Source organism: Ylistrum balloti, unplaced genomic scaffold (genome assembly GCF_031769215.1).
Source record: "Ylistrum balloti isolate Yb309-2 unplaced genomic scaffold, AGI_CSIRO_Ybal_v1 Utg369750, whole genome shotgun sequence".
NCBI lineage: Eukaryota > Metazoa > Mollusca > Bivalvia > Pectinida > Pectinidae > Ylistrum > Ylistrum balloti.
In genome coordinates, this window is record NW_026781954.1 from 31273 (window position 1) to 47665 (window position 16393).

The window sequence follows — 16393 nt, forward strand, 5'->3', positions numbered from 1 at the left end:
ATTAATTTTTAAATTAATTCAAAAAAATATATTTATATAAGTATGTACTACAAAGTTAATCTAATGGTGCCTAAAAATTTTGAAATCCTGTACAAAGCCAATCTTTTCCAAATCATTCCAACTTTTATACTTATCTTTTACTTTTTTCTTGCATCTACTTGTTGCATCAAATTCTGATAATTATTTAGAGAGTCATTCATGCTTTTAATTCAATCCACAGCTGAAAAATGGACATCTTAGAAATTCTTTATATCTTATAAATCTTCAAAAGATATTTGATATAGAAATATTATCAAAAATGTCCATCCAAATATTTATAAACATTGAGAATATCATCTGTATATTTTTAGAAATATTTTGATAAAACTGTTATCCTGTTATTTTTCCAATGCCTGTAACAGCAACTTTTTATAAAGAATATTTACATTATTTATGAATATTTACTGTTAAGTATAAATAACTGTTCAGATATTGTTTGTTTGGCAAATATTTTTACAGACATCTGATTATATTGTACATGTATATAGTTTTTATAGGCTTTATAGGCATTGCTTGTATCTGGTTAAATGTTCTGTGGTTTTTACTCCACACATGATAATGTTACAGTTTTTATGAACTCAGTTATATTTTACATTGTTACATATGATATAAAGATACTTTTAAATTTGATGAAAATTCTCCATTAAATCAGATTTTATTGTTCACTCCATACAAAATAATGTGATACAATTTATATACATGTTCTAGGTTACATTATATATTTTCTAAGCACACTTTTTAATTTATTAGCCATCTCCATTTAATAAATTTCTATTAACTTATTCACTTGTTTACAACCGTGTACATCTCCTGTGCCATTTATCTAATATTAAACATTTAAATTCAAATCTGTTTTTGTCTTCATTTGCTGAGAACATGTTTATACAATATGCTGATGTTATATCAATATAATTTGTGTTGATGTAATGGAATAATATGATTTTGACCGATGTGTTAAAATATTTCAAACAACTTCTTCTCATAACCAATAGGCTCAGGGCGCTGATATTGCTGGGAGGAAGAGCTACCAAGCTTGAAATCTGGTCAATGTGACCTTCACCTCAAGGTCAAAGGTCAATAAAGTTAGCTTTTTCTTTCACTTTTGTTTAGGCAATATCGTTTACTCCACTAGTTAGAGATATACAGAAACCAAAAATATATCTATAACCCTCACATACGGGAAGTGTGCACTGAAATCAGGTCACTTTGACCTTTACTTCAAGGTCAAAGGTAAACAAAAGTGCATGTTTACCATCTTTCAGTATTTTTGGTTCAGGCCATAATTGCTAAACCATTGCACACATATTCATACAAGAGACCCATGGGCTTAATGGTCAGGTGGTTATGAGGAGAATTAGTTTAAAGGATTTAACACACTGACCCATGTGACTTTGAAAATAGAGTAAGGTCATACATTTGAACAAATTTGGTAGCCCTTTATTCAAACATGCCACTGGCCTAATACCATGACCCTGGGCATTTTGATTATTGACAATAGGGTACTTGAGACTTTGTCACAGATGACCAAAATAAATTTCAAGTCACCAGATTCATGTCATTTTCATCATGTGAGAAGTCAAGATCAACATCACATCTTAAATCTTTTAACATTTATATTTTATGGTTTCTTTCTGAGGCAAAGTTGATCGAAATCAATGGACACGTCACTTTTACTAATAAACATGGTACAAATGTGAAAATTAGAAATATATTCTTCATAACTGACATACCTGCTGTACGTGCTCACATTCTTTATATAAAAGCATTTATATTCTGATTATTTTGATGACTTCGTTACCACATTTTTTATCATTAATCATTACCCTGTGTATGATTGTCACTGTCAGAAAAAAACTAATACCAGAAGATTTCAGAACAAGTGTCTTTATTCATTCAGTAAATATAATCATACTAATGAGATAAAAAATAAAACCACAAAGTTCCACAATCCGTGTTAATATTACAACAGCCTTTGCATAAATCTGCCATTATTTCAAATTTACATATATTGATTATTTATTGAAATGAAATATATTTGAATACATCTGATTATAAATGAGAGCTCACTCTTAAGAAAACAGCGACTGAAAAGTGTTTTGCCAAGCAAAACAAGTTAACTTAAAACCAAAACTAAATTTGTCTTGACACAAAAATTCACAATTATTCCAAGTCTGAATCTATATATTTTTATCATTTCAGTTTTGCTCCAAAGAATTTTCGTTCAATGGTGTTACTTATGAAAAGTTAGGACATATTTGTTAATAATGCAAAAATGATTAGTTAGTAATTTAAATACTGAAATACAGATTTTGCTCACAATCAGCTCTGAAACCTCTCTTTAAGTTAATGGCAGAACATTTAATTACCCCATCTGCCTATACGCAACAATAAAAAATATCAAAAGTACAAACATATCTTAAACAAACACATAATACACAACAATATAAGTATGAAGTAAATTATAAAACAATTCCTTTTTCACAAAAACATAATTCATCCCGATGTTTTTTATATTTTGTTGTTTTCCTTCACAGATTAACATTTTTTTCAGTTGTTGAATAAACCTATAATGAAAATGTTTGAAATCTTGGCCTTAACCATCTTTGATTACAATGACTTAGATATATCCTCCTAATTATAAAGGTCTTCCACCTAATGCTCAGTAGAGTCACCTCCTCTAATGCTGTAAATAGCAGAAAAAGTATACCTTATGTTGTTCCTAACATTAAGGGTGTATGCTACTTTTCTGCATCATAAATACTTTAAGTTGTACTTATACATGTACAGGTGTATATAAAAAAGACACATTCAATTATTTAATGTTCTTTTTCTAAATAGATGATTAATGATCAACTGTGAATTATATTTACTCTGATGCCGTGTAACACATAAACAATATCAATAACACAAGTGAAATGTACACACTACATGAGACTTATATCTAAAATGATGTAAATGGGTTATGAAAGATTACTTGATGGCCACAGTAAAATTTTGGCAGTAATTGCTAGATAATACTGCATAATGAAAAATTGAAATGAGTATTGATGAAAATTTAAGGGAGATAACTCTTACAAAAAAAATAACATACCTTATAAATATTTTGAGGCTAGCATTAAAAATCACATATTCACTGGTAATATGTGAAAGTGAGATTGATGCCAGAAAAAAACAGTGAAATTTACTGACCTAGCTATACCATACATATACATAACTTGAAGGATTTTGGCCATGGCTTGCATTTTAGCTCAAATGGTGCAATAATGTATGTAGTCCACAAGATGCTTTGTTACTTGATACAAATGATAAAACAATTTTATACCTCTGAGACTGGAAAGAAGAAACCATGGAAATTTTCTATACATGTATAATGATATCACATGTTAGAATGAAAATCTAATTTTCTAATTATTTTCTAATTATTTTCTGCTGTTCTTACTGTGAACATTTATATACCTGTAAATGTACCATTGACTATTGTCAAATCAGGACCATTGGATGTATTTTCTACTAATTTTGTTTCAACATCTTTATTGGCTCAAGCTTACAGAAATCAATATCAAGTGTTTAGTTAAAGTTGAAAATTTCACTTTCACTCAAGAGAGAGAGGAAAAAAACCCAAAAAAACAGGATTATATATATATACACCACATATTAGACATGGTCTGTTTAAGTAACGTTATAATCATCACATATACCCATGGTCTGTCACCTCAATAACTTTCTCACCCATACATGATGAGTACATTGTATTGTCTATAGACAGCTCTCCGAATAAATTTACATATTGCTTGATTTGCCTGTTGCTAATTTGATGACGCTATAGAAGTAGTCAGTGAAAAACATCTTGGCCAAAATCCACTAATGTCTTAAGCACTTTTAATTTTATAGTCATTTTCCTTCAGTAGTCAAAACTGAATCCTCCATGTAATGCCACCAACTTGTGTAAAAATGGCCACAGACTCACACATCAGTTACTATTCCTTACAGCCACAGACTCACACATGAGTAACCATTCCTTACTGCAACAGACTCACACATGAGTAACTATTCCTCACAGCCGCAGACTCACACATGAGTAACTATTCCTCACAGCCACAGACTCACACATGAGTAACTATTCCTCACAGCCACAGACTCTGACATGGGTAACCATTCCTCACAGCCACAGACTCACACATGAGTAACTATTCCTCACAGCCACAGACTCACACATGAGCAACTATTCCTCAAAGCCACAGACTTGAGACATTGGTAACCATTCCTCAAAGCAAGACTCAAATATTGGTAACCATGTTGTAAATATCATTGGTTATTAGAATGAACCGTATTTTGACTCTCAAATTATAGAGTGGTTATGGAAAGAGAGTTAATTTTGCATGACTGATAAAATGGCTTCATCAGTAGGTCTTTTAAAAATGTAACATATTCTTGTTGCCCAATGAATCTTTTTATTATATTTTTTCTTCACAAATCAAATCGGCTGCTGTCAGCCAATCAAAAGTCTGATACGCAAAAATCAAAGCTGATGACAGCTAGGTCAACAGTTGGTATTTTTGCATAGAGTCTAGGACTGTAAAATGATATCATTTTCTGGGGCTCAATTTTTGTGTTTTTTAAATAAAATCACTATTTCCTGTACATTTGATTTTATGGATAAATACAACGCAACAGAGTTACTTATTTTAACATTTCATGAAATCCTGAGTTCTCTGATTAACAGTACTCACAACTTCAATAAAAATAAATCACCAAGGAAGTGAATTACTTTACAGTACCAGTGTATCAACAATCACTTCACTCTCTTAAAAATAAAATCTTCCACTACATATATTAACTAACCCTGTAAGTAACATATACCTATGTCAAAATTATCACTAAACGACATTTCCTTTCAACAACATCTCTATGACATAACTTCAACAATTATATCAATTTTAGTCAGTGGGTAATTTACAACAATTCTCTTGATAAAAATAGATTTTATATAGTTTTAAAACATATAACATGTATTTACAACAACACTCATATAAATATACATCATTTAATTATCAAAGCGGGGACTTCAATGTAAAATAAAAAATAAAATCACATAGCAGTGTCACAAGTAAAGCAACTCAAAATCAGCAGTGAAGTAAACAATATTTTAATTTTCTACAAATTCTAGTAAATGTGGATTTAGAAGCTTATCACATGGAGAGTGATCGTCATTATAATCACCAAACCATTATATATTGTCAGTGATGATAATCTACACATCTGAGGACAAATGGCACACACTTTTCTAAATTGTCCTGTTATAATTGGGCAACTTATAATTAACATGCTATATATAGGGAATGTCCTGTTAATAACCGAAAATGTTCTGACAATTCAAAATGTTGATAAATCACTTTCACGTAACTACTATTAATTACTGGTGAGTATATCAACATGATCGTAACCCCTCGAGTATTGAGGATGTAAGGGGACTGATTCTATCAAACTTCACAGCTCCAGATGTATAAAATAGTCTAGTAATGAAATGTGCTGAAGAAATCAGGAACTTCTTCTACAGAACCTTAAATATCAGGGTCAAACCTTGGGTGTATGTTTCTTACTCCCAAAAAAATTAGTGATGACTCTCAAGTTTGAAGGGACATTCTCCATATCTCACATAGGTTTTGATGGCTTAATTAATTTCATAACTGATTTTGTTTTGATTTAGTTTCATAAGTATCGCCAGACTGACTTTTTGATGAAATAATAATCCACCTGAAGATGTCATTTTAATAAAGTGAAACAAGATTGTCACCAAAAGTCTGTAACTCAAAAACTTTAAAAAGTGACAAGCTTTAACAATATACGTAAAAGGAGGTAACTCTATGTATTTTTGAATGAAACAAGCAGCCCAGCAATGGAGTATTTACTATAATAAGATATATGATTAATCATTTATCAATCATTGACTCCCAGCCAGGAGTGTCGTAGACATACCCCTATGCCATCAGCCTAAAAATACTTCAAAATCACATATTTTTGCGTAGCTTAATTTTCATAGCTTTTCAAAAATTACTATTATAGCTCATTAAGTCTACTCATATGATTTCATGGCTTAAAAGTAGTCACAAAATGAATGAAAATAAACCCCGAACAAGAATACACGATTTTACGTGTACAGTTTATATTGAGTTTATAAAACATCAGTAGCATTACATTTTATTTAACCTGTAGTAAACCCTGGAGGCCAACATATTAATTCTGGCTCAAACTCAGGGTGTGGAATTATATCAAGATAATGAAAAGGTATTTTATGGTAATGATATTTAACAGGGAGAAAGAATGAAGGAGCTTGACCTGGTGAAGGCTGATTTCTACACAAATATAGTATACCACTATGTGTAGTACTACTTATGTGTAATAGAGGTCATTTTTCATCTCAATGCCTCTGCTAGGAATCGAACCCGGGACCCCTGGCTTAATAGTCTCACACTCAACCAATCGAGCTAAAGAGCCAGGGTTACATACTCCCCCTCCAGGAAATAACTCGTCCTCAAGTTTCCAGGGGTTACAACGATGCTGGTGGGGCATGACTAAGTACTATTCTCGAGTCCCTACATGGGCACCAATGTAATAGAGGTCATTTTTCATCTCAATGCCTCTGCTAGGTATCAAACCTGGGACCCCTGGCTTACTAGTCTCATGCTCAACCAATCGAGCTAAAGAGAAGTTCTCTCTAGCCAAGTGGTATATTGCGGCTAGTTTTTTACCAAGGTTACTTATGTATTAATCTTGTATAGGTTTCATTACACTTGGACATCAAATACATTCTATTTCATACCCTGTACAAAGTTTGCTTTTTGAATGAATTTAAGAAAGAAATAAATTACAGGACATGGTTTGTTTTTTCACCAAGAGAAAAAAAAAGTATCATTTTACATAAAATGTGAAACAGACAATATTTTCTCCATCAATATCAGGTTCAAGTGATCTACTCTCTGTGATTAATTTCTATGTAAAAGTTAAAGAAATATATCAACCCATGTAGATAGCATAGTCATGTACTGCACAATCTAAATACTAGTATAATGACAAACGGATATGAAACAAGCTTGTACAAGGAAAAACATAACGAGATGAAGGATATATTACTGTACTGTATTGATGCTTTCCAAACACAGAAGAAACAAAAAGAAAAAAAAAACAAAAACAATGAAATGGAAAAAGAGAATTGAGCACAACCTCCACCTCTCTCCCTTATGATCCTAAAAGAAGGGAAGCTGCTTGAATTCTGATTTTCTTTTTCGTTTGTAAATATATGTCTACAAATGTCTATATGTGGAGCTTATGGGCAAATCCATTTATGAGAATATAAACCTAACACTTTATTCCTTAAACAATCTTTCTACATATGTATATGGTATATATATATATATACGTGTATATATATGATCACAACAATAACAACAACTGTAATGTCAATTCACTTGTCCATACTGTTGTTTTTACTTCATTGATCATATATCTATTCCAGTAATATGCAACGAACATTTGTTTGTTAGGATCCATTACAGATATTGGATTAAACTATCAATATTACCTACTATATTCCATATGTACCGTTACATATATTACCATTACAAAGACTTTGATTTGTAAGAATTTAAAATTCTGTTTGTTCGTATTGCAGAGTTATCTGTTCTTGATGGCAGGTATTGACTATTACGTCACTTATTTCTGAGTGTAATGTTACGAGAAAACAATGTAATTCTCTCAGGAAATTAATGGCAGAACGATTAACACCTGCTCTTAAGAGCAGATAACTCTGCATTACAAAAAGAATACATATACATGGTTCATGTATATAAGAAAGCTTAATAAATCCTTGTGAATCTAAGATATCATGACACGTGTACAGATATCACACTTTAGTAATTAACAAATAAATGTTTCAGCCTAAAAACATGGTTTAAAAATGCATATCACACGGTTGTTTTATCAAGTAGTACAATTATATACATCAAGAAACCCCTGTCAAAATCAGATTGTAAAATATAAAATAAATTTTGTCTACAAGTTAATGGAATTTTTAAGTATGTTTTGATTAGATAACAAAATTCACTTTTGAAGATCCAGACGAACCCAGCTTTCCTTCACAAGTTTGTGGTTAAAGACATTTTGATGTGTGTCTTTAAGTAACTCTTCATATTGACAATATCTGCGAACTGAGTCGTAGATAGATTTTTTTGGATGTGGTTGAAATTCTATGTTTCTGAAGTGCTTGATGAGTGTTGATGAAAGAATGACGTCCATAACATCATATTCACATCCCCCACAGTCCATATTCAGCAAATCAACGTCAAAAAACCCTACACCCATCTCAATGAAGAAATCTTTTGCACTGACAACTTTCACAACAACATTTCTATTGCCATCTGTAGACATGTCAGGATGTCTGTCCATCTTCGCTCGGTAGACATCATTTTTTGCAGCAAGACCGAAATTATAAATCACAACATTTGGAATACCTGAGAATTTTTTAACAAGTTCCTGGTAAAAGTAAGGAACTGGCTCTAAGATGACTGTTAGACGTGGTTTGTACCGCTTAATCAGTTCTTCTGCCGATTTTCCGCCCAGGTCGATGATCAGACTGTTGGAGTTCAGGTAAGAATGGGCATTCAAGTAGGTTTCTGAATCCATCGTGTCATCTGGGGATGGTCCCTTGTTCTGGAAAGATGTGATGCACTGTGCAACTCTGTCACTCTGTTCCAATGTCAGAGACCGGTTTAGCTTCTGAATCAGTGTGATGTTTGACAGTAAGGGAGAAACCTTTGGTGGAGTGAAAGGCTTAGAGGTAGTCTTGAGACGCTCTGTGTAGTCCTTGTAGTTGAAGATGATCATGATGAAGACAAGGAAGACGAAGAACGCGTAAGCGTCTCGGTACTGCATGCTTGGACTTTGTCTGAAAAAATAAAAAGTGAATTGGTAATTTATAAACTAACATTACACAGTGACGTGATGGTCAAGTGGTCTTGGTACTGCATGCTTGGACTTTGTATGAAAAAACAAGTTAATTAGTAAATCATAAACTAACATTACACAGTGACGTGATGGTCAAGTGGTCTTGGTACTGCATGCTTGGACTTTGTATGAAAAAACAAGTTAATTAGTAAATTATAAACTAACATTACACAGTGACGTGATGGTCAAGTGGTCTTGGTACTGCATGCTTGGACTTTGAAACAAACAAGAAATACAGCAGGTCAGTAGGTTACTTATAAAGTAAGTACACAGTGACGTTGGTAGTCAAGTGGATCTCTTATGTTCACACTCATGTTTGGAGGATCGTTTACTTCAGATTCCCGTCTTTTTTCCATATTGTACCTTAAATTTACGATTTTTGCTGCTTTTTACATGATAACCTTGTTTATTTTGTGTTCTGTTTACTTGTCTTTAAATTGAGTCTGACACATGATGCTTAGTCACATCCCTCTGTGCATGTAGTTTACATGTATATGTCTGTATCACAGAAGTTGTTTACTACGAATAAGCAGAAGGTAAATGACTTATCATAAAGTTAATTTGAAATTTTCAACTTTATTAAAATTAATCTTTATAGCACCTATGCAACATAATATAAATCCAGCGCAATCATGAAGCTTATTTTTCTAAACTAGTGGTAGAATCCATCACTAAACATATTAGCATTATAGATGTCAAATGTACGGTATATTAATTATGGACTTTAAAAACACTGACCTGTTAAGTTCTAATTATGGTATATATTGTAAAAATATGGAAAGAGAAACATAAATCAGCATTTAATTAGCATATCATCAATCATAGACTTCCAATGACCTTTTAATACCAAATTTAAAGAAGATATGTAATGGACTTTAAAGCCTTATCAAATTTTAAAGTATTAAGGGGGAGGTCGGGTAACATACAACATACCTAGATAATTAACTTAAGTTTTACTCATAACTACAGATTGAGCTCACAAACTGCATTCAACATGTTGATTTGAAAATGAAATCTTCAAAACTAGCAAACTACATATGGATTTTGTTTAGCTACCAAAGTGTCAGTCTTTAAATGGCTGTTACATGCTGTACAACAATTTATTGTCATTTGAAATTTTTGGTCATGGATCATGATCTCCTTAAAATGATTAAAATCAGTGTCTCATTAAAGTAAGATTCAACTGTTTAAAGAATTGTTATGACCACTGGTGATTATAAACAAGTATTAATTTTCAAATATTTTTAATGAATGCAAATTTGTAAAGATTCAAATCAAGTATTGCTTGTATTGACAATTTCCCAAACATGAACTCAATCTCCAAACCATTTCAAGAGAGAGATCTGCATTGTGTGATTTTATATTATGTTATCACATGTACAAAAAAAATGTTTAGTGTGTTATACAGGAGATTCAACGCCAAACTCAAGACAATAAAACTCTGGAAACGACAAAAGCAGGAAAAGAAGAGATATATTGTCCATATATCATCCTCAGTAATACCTGTTACCACGAGATAACTCGAGCCTATAGCCTTTTTGGTACGTCCGAAGCTGACATTTGAACCACTTGTACAGAAACAGACTCCGTAAAAATCTTCCAATCAAACCCATAGGAAAAACGTATTGCTGGAGAAATCCAACGTACTGGTTGCTTCTCCCCTCTACCAGACAGATCATTATCTTCTAACTTGTTGAACCATTAACCCCTTGCCTTGATTGCTGTTAACTTTACAAACTTTATACTTTATTTTCCCTGATATAATTTTAGAACACAAATTTTCTATAATTTGATGTTTTCAGTCTCTGAAATAATAATTCAAATCCTTATTTATATATACACCATTCAAGTTCTGAAAATTTTTTAACAATATATTTTTTTCAAATTTCTGGTATACTGTTTAGAGTTGTAAACCTAACTAGGCTATAAGCCTAGCAGATACTGTTCACTGATATGACCAATGACCTGTACACTGTCTGTAGTGAAGTGATGTGCCACTCAGATACATTAGTAATCCAAATCATATCTATACATTTACCATAATTGTCCTTGAACTAGGATTTTTGTTCTTATAAATAAACACCACTACCCTGGTTCTTCTTGCATGACAAAATTACCAAGTCCATAGCGTAAGTAACAATTAATTTATACCTTGTTTGATTTAAGTTTGTTGTTATTTGTTTAGAAGTCACCAATTTCTACATCCTGAAACTTACGTCACGTCATATAAATTTCTATAATTGTATTTTATTTAAGTAGCTTTGTCTACTGTCCCCATCAACCAATCTCCATCTGTCTTCTGGAAACGATGGCTAAAAATGTGCTTAAATAAAGTTACTGCTAACTTAACCTACCAATAAAGTATACTGCCTTTTGACTGTGTGCAATTGCCTCACCTACGAAACAACGAAAATTTTTAATAATTTCCCTATTTTGATTCTGTTTTGTGTTGCTAAAGTTTCAGGTTTCATGTAATATATACATATTCCACAGGTTAGATTTTACCTGTAGATAATTACTATTGAGTGCATCTCTTTTGTATTATTTTAAATATTGCCTGCTTATTACGGCATATACAGTATTGACAAGCTGTCCTGGCCATGAACACATCGAACCTCAGAGCCTCGGATATTGTTAGATAATGGGTCAATGTCATTTAATTTGCAGAGTACAACCTTAAGCTTCTAAAAAATTTCACATTATATGATATAAATGCAATAATTAAGAGTACTGACCTTTTCCTCTCTGTTACAAATTTCAATGACAAGTTGTAATTAATCCCGAGCAACTATAACAGTTTTAGCACCTTTAACTTCAGTATGGACCAACACAATGACATCATTTAACAAAAAAAAAAAAGACATTTGCATGCACCCTAAATTTTATACCCTTTTAAAATCTTTCTTTTCTTTCATGGGTCTCTGAACTCTCAATATTTTTTTTTATATATCTTAAGTCTTAATTAATTTTCTCCTAAATCTTGCCATAATCAGTCTACTGGTTCTGATTTCTGATCAGAAGAGAAATAAAGAGAGAATCACTTTTATATATATATTGTGATGCATGAAGTAAAACTGGAAACTATATATAGCCGTAGATATATTATTAGGTGAAATATGGTAGATATATATTAGTAAATTTATCAGTTACATTCCACTATACTATCAATGATATAGATCATCCCTTCTCAGAGTTTAATCACAGTTGATGAAGTATGCATCTGTTTAATTTTCTGAAACAAATCTAAATGTAACTTTTTGATACATTGTATTTATATCAAGTAGACATTTGGAATATATATATTTTTAGATTTTTAGCAAGGCTGTTTATTTTATTTGAAAATACCTTGTAATATCATTTTTATAGACTTATACTATAGCAAAGTAAAGTTTTAATTGGTTGTTTCATATCAATGTTTTCATTGGTTGTACTGCATGGAAGAGAAATGTTTGCAATACTGTATCAAAGTAACATTTTCATAAGCTGTATTGTATTCACAATTTACTACCAAACCAAATCGATTTTTAAAATGTGAAAATTGCTTTCAAATTGTATTTACAGGATTGAAAAATATCAAAGACAGAGTGTGATATGGCAGTAGGCTACATGGTTTTCAAAATCCCCTGATATAAATCTTTTAATACATGTGTTGCCAAATCAACATTCCAGAAAATTTGTTTTCACACATTTACACTATTTATCCTACAATAAGCCCAGGATGGACAAAGCATTACATCTTTCCCAAAGTCAAGAGGCTGCTGACCAATAAGGCCCCTTAAAAATATGTAACAATAAGAAAACTGCTAATTATAGTATTGAACAAAATGGTACAACCGGTAGCAATAAGTCAACATATTGTCAGCTGTACTCTCTAGCCAGTAAACACTTACAGTAACTAAAGTGGTAAATAATATAACAATAACGATTACAACTGTGAGCCTACAATAACATGCAAACACAATATCAATTATCCAAAAACAGGAGACATGGCACAGGTGCCGCCCTAGAAACACTAAAATCAAATATTGATGTGTCTCCCTTCACTCAATCTTTTCCTTGCATAAAGCGAATAGCTACAGTTTTCCACTAGGCCGTATGATAAGCGTGATGATTTCAATTTCCCTTTACATTGAATTTTCCATTTCTTCATAGCAATATTCCTGCATCCCCAACTTATGGTGTTTACATGTTGCAGTTGATGTAATATTCTAGGGTTTGCTCCCAACACCATGATTTTAATGCAAATGTCAGCAAATGACAGACAAACTTTCAACAAAAGGGTTTTAAGAGGTGCACAAGGTTGATGAAGGTTATGGGGAAATTTTAGGGTCATGTTAATGATCTCATTGAGAAATATTCTATTTTTATTTTTTACGCAATATGGAGGTGGAGGTGTTTGTTTGCATATCGAAGTCATTCTGTTGTTGTTTATTTTGTTCTCATTTGGCAATGTGACACTCATTACTTGAATTGACCAAACTTTACATTGCAGGTATCTTTGATGAAGCAGAAGACACTTACTCTTCTGGAACACCTGGTCTTATTTCCTTGCACTTTTTCTGGAGTCTGTGTGTAAATTTTTCTTTCCATATTTGTATGTGAATAATGATTCCATTAACATGTTAGTAGTTTTTATGTTGCTACATTATTACCTGGTGGATAGAAGAATGAATCCATTTGGTTAAGTTTTTATTTAATTTGTATGCACACCAGTTCAAATCAATTTTACAGGTAAGGTTATAATATATGTGATAGGATTTGAAAAATGCACAATCAGATATGCAGATCAGGGTTCCAACTAGGGACCCTCCAAACTCTAAATGAACACGCTACCTAGTCCTCATCAATTGACAATTTCTTTTTTTTTCAAATGCTTCCCTCCGTTTCCGAAGTTTTTGCCATAAAAACATAATTTTTTCCCCAAAGACATACAACCAAAAGGAAAACCACAAATTTGCATATAATTTGCAAACTTGCTTATTATACGCCAATTGGGATAAGGATTTCCTACTAAAAATGGCAAAATCATTCAAACTGTGACTTTTGAAATATACTATTAAAAGTTGCATCAATTTATGACAAGGTGAATATTTTTTACCAAAAAATGCTGACTGTAACAGTCTTGCAGTCATAGTAACTGTACTATTGCAACAGATGCCATATAGGCCGGAAGTCTTGCATCTATTTTTGGTACTTTCTCACATGCAAATAAATCTTATTTTTACAGTTGTATGATGTCTCGTGACTAAATAAATGCAATTTGAAAAGCGAAGTTCACACTGATTCCGGCTATTTTTTGTAACAAATCCATAACCAAATTGGCTTATAATAGGCAAGTTTGTGTATTAAAGCAAATTTGTGGTTTTTCTCATCCTTATATAGACTGTGACATAATATTCCCATCTCAACACTAAAATTATTTCAAGTGAGTTGGGGTAAAATCTTAAATAATATTTAACAGTATTTAATAACAATTTGATGGGACGAAGGCTATACCCAGGTCTATTATTTATAATATAGTTTCAGTAACTTCACATGTGAAATGCACATGTCATATTAATTAAAAGTCATACATTATGTAATTGAAATGATCACCCAATAGATTTTCAAATGTCCTGATAGTTTTTGCATATACAACGTGAACATGTATACTATTCCATACACCAACAGCTCTAAATGTATGATAATTCAATCTTAGTTCTGTATTACTATGTTTTTGTACAGTTTGAAAATGGTTACAAGGTTCCAACATAAAAGAGGCAAATGTAACACCTTCCATCCCATGATCATAGAAACAGCACTTTCGTGAAACTGTTTCAGTTTCCAAGGTGAGGTCAATAAAGCAATGGATCACGGTTGACTTACTGCAATCGAGAAATCATTGTTACTGCAGTAAATTACGTGACGTCATGTGAGTCTATCCATGAACTCTTAAGTTATATACTTACAATAGCAAATACAACCTCGATGTAAAAATATCACACAGGATAGTTATATCTTTCAAGATCCGACCCGAAAACAACTCGAAGACAACTCGGGCTTAATTCCCATCTAGACAGGTGTCTGCATTTCCGGTATATATTATCGACTGCTTTGAACTGTAAGATCTAGTGAAAGGCGGCTGGACACCTCACTTTTAGATATACTCCGAAAAGACGACAATTAAATCTTAGTTCTAGCATTTTCGTGTCTTCGTTCAGAAAGAAGACAGTTAACAAACCTTAATTCTCGTCCCCTCGCGTTCCGAGAATTAATTGTTATTCTTTTCGGAGCGAAAAAACATCGAGAATTAAGGTTCCAAAGAGCTTTTGAGCAATTTTTCAAGTCTTCTTGATAAACATTTCTCAGTTTTATTCATTACCCATTTCAGACTTTAAACGTTCAGGGCTGTGACGTAGATCAAAGAGTAATTTTGAAGCGCGCCGGGTGTAGGTATCGAACAAAGCATGGCTTTATAATTAAGATTCAAACCTTGTACACTTAAAAGGAAGCATTTTGTTTTACTTCCTTGATCACGTGATTACTTCTGTGTATCATTAAGTTGATATTGTATTCCAACTGTACACTAATATAGGTCAATACTGCTTATTTTTACATTTTTAAGTCCGTTTCAAATTTTCCCGCCTCTACGGAACATTACAATTTTGGTTTTGTCAATATCAACTGTAAATTTCAATTGTTCGCAATGTTGAAATCCGTTTTCTGAAAACAATACTAAATAGCCAGCATTTAACATAAGAAATATGCTTAATATACTTTTTTTTATAATTACATATCTATTTAATGATAAACATGCCTTTGAGCGCTAATTTTGACAGTTCATGCCATAAATCTACTCCAATCACATCCACAGTACTTAGGCCAAACAGTAAACCAAATCCAGGATGTGTAATCTAGTGTTATAGGATTCGAACCAATTGATGTCTATTTACATGTCCCCACAATTACGGTCACTTAAATTGCATTGAAATTGCGCGAAATGCCAAGAAAACTATCTTACTAAATATCTCCACAAACTTTTTTATTATCTCAAAACTTTTTTGTTTTCCCTGTAGTTTTAAAATGGAATATTTTTTTGTATTTTCTCTCTTTTTCGTAATGTTATATGACCTGGCCCCACAAAATATATATGTATATAAAAATCAAAAATAAATGTTATAGATTTCCTCTACTGCTCGAGATTTTCCTCAGCTAATATCTCCTTGAAAACATTTTTGTATGAAAAATTCTCAAGGAATTTGGAAAGGATTTTTCATCCTAATTTTTGATGAACTTCCTCCTGTTCCTTGAGAAAATTTTATATGGGGAAGTCCATAAAAGTATATACAAACGTATCTTGGATTTTGAAAACATT

General features: G+C 32.1%; 1 protein-coding gene across 1 annotated transcript; it reads right to left on the reverse strand.

Annotated features, from left to right (window-relative positions):
• Window positions 1-1907: 1907 nt before the first annotated feature.
• Window positions 1908-15038, reverse strand: LOC132543269 (uncharacterized). Its single transcript, XM_060206752.1, has 2 exons — window positions 14988-15038; window positions 1908-8980 (listed from the first exon to the last, which is right to left on the reverse strand). The coding sequence occupies exon 2, from the start codon at window positions 8965-8967 to the stop codon at window positions 8137-8139; it is 831 nt and encodes a 276-aa protein (XP_060062735.1). The 5' UTR covers window positions 8968-8980; window positions 14988-15038; the 3' UTR covers window positions 1908-8136.
• Window positions 15039-16393: the final 1355 nt, after the last annotated feature.